Source organism: Penaeus monodon, chromosome 28 (genome assembly GCF_015228065.2).
Source record: "Penaeus monodon isolate SGIC_2016 chromosome 28, NSTDA_Pmon_1, whole genome shotgun sequence".
Classification (NCBI taxonomy): domain Eukaryota; kingdom Metazoa; phylum Arthropoda; class Malacostraca; order Decapoda; family Penaeidae; genus Penaeus; species Penaeus monodon.
In genome coordinates, this window is record NC_051413.1 from 15,657,509 (window position 1) to 15,658,717 (window position 1,209).

At 44.1% G+C, this 1,209-nt stretch overlaps 1 protein-coding gene across 1 annotated transcript in view; it reads right to left on the reverse strand.

Annotated features, from left to right (window-relative positions):
- Positions 1 to 609, reverse strand: part of LOC119591378 (glycine--tRNA ligase-like) — a gene marked incomplete at its 3' end in the record, with an annotated part of 23,493 nt that extends 22,884 nt beyond the window's left edge. The window contains 1 exon segment of the mRNA XM_037940119.1: positions 341 to 609. Coding sequence (XP_037796047.1) covers positions 341 to 589 — 249 coding nt within the window.
- Positions 610 to 1,209: the final 600 nt, after the last annotated feature.

A 1,209-nucleotide genomic window follows, 5' to 3' on the forward strand; every position in this document is an offset into this window, starting at 1 on the left:
AATGCTATCAATCAATAAAATGACATTACTGTTTGATTAACAATTAGCAAAGCTACATGTATAAATTTGACAGGATCATCAGGAAACTTGTAAAATGCATTTTCTTATTCAACAGTTGCTTTTGTTCAATTATTTCATGCATTTATAATGTGCATCAATCAGGCAAAAAGTAATCCGGGATTTAATCTCAGATTCCATGAACCTACATGAGGAATTCAGAGAAAGTTATGTTGCCAAACATTAAAAGGAACACAAGAAATTGATGGAAAAGGACTTGGCTGCAATGCTGGCCGAGCAGGAGAGAGCCTCGGAAGCCCTTGCAGCCCTGCCAGGCGCCCACCTGCTCCTTGCAGCGCGCCCTCAGCGGGGCCAGCTGCTCCTCCACCGCGGGGTCCATGGCCAGCACAGCCGACTGCAGCTGCACCTTCCTCCTGGCCGCGTGCTTCTTCGATCCCCAGACAGGATTCCGCTCCCTTTTCAAGGGACAGAAGGTGGCGACCGACCTGACGTAATTTGAGGTGACTATCGACGGCGAGCCGTGTTGCACTACGCTACACACTACGGCAACGAGGGCCCGAAGCGGGTTCATGTGCCTGGAGGGTCGGCCGTAAACACGGACGCTGATGTGGAGTCCCGGCCGCGCCGCTGATTGGCTGGCGCCGAATTCGCCTGTTCTCGTGTTCTGGCTTATTTATTGTTTCTATTTCCATATTTTTGGAGATCTCACATTTGTTTTTGGTGATATGTCTGAATAAGAAGAAATATACTAAATTGCCGGAAATGAATATCGAAAGTATATGACAGTCATCCGGAATGTGACTTTCAAATGTTTAAAAACGAAATTTCTCTCAAGTTCTTACATAACACAAAATATGTCATTTTTATGCTTATATTTTAACGTAAGTGAGTTTACACAATTCATCGTAATAATACTGCAATTAACGACTGCATACCTAGTCAACCAGCAGATTCGAACGAGTTCACGTCGACCAATAGCAGTGGAGTATCATTCTCGGTGTGACGTTTGGATGATGAAAATTCCGGTCATTGCAAATGTTACACACTGGCCTCGGCTTATCGTTACAGAGAGTGCCGGAATACCTCTTTCACTTTCCAACGCTTAAAGGAAAAAATACATTCATATATTCATTGGTATAGTTGAAAGAAGAGTAGAAGACAGTTGTTGCAAATGGCAGCCAATATATTAAG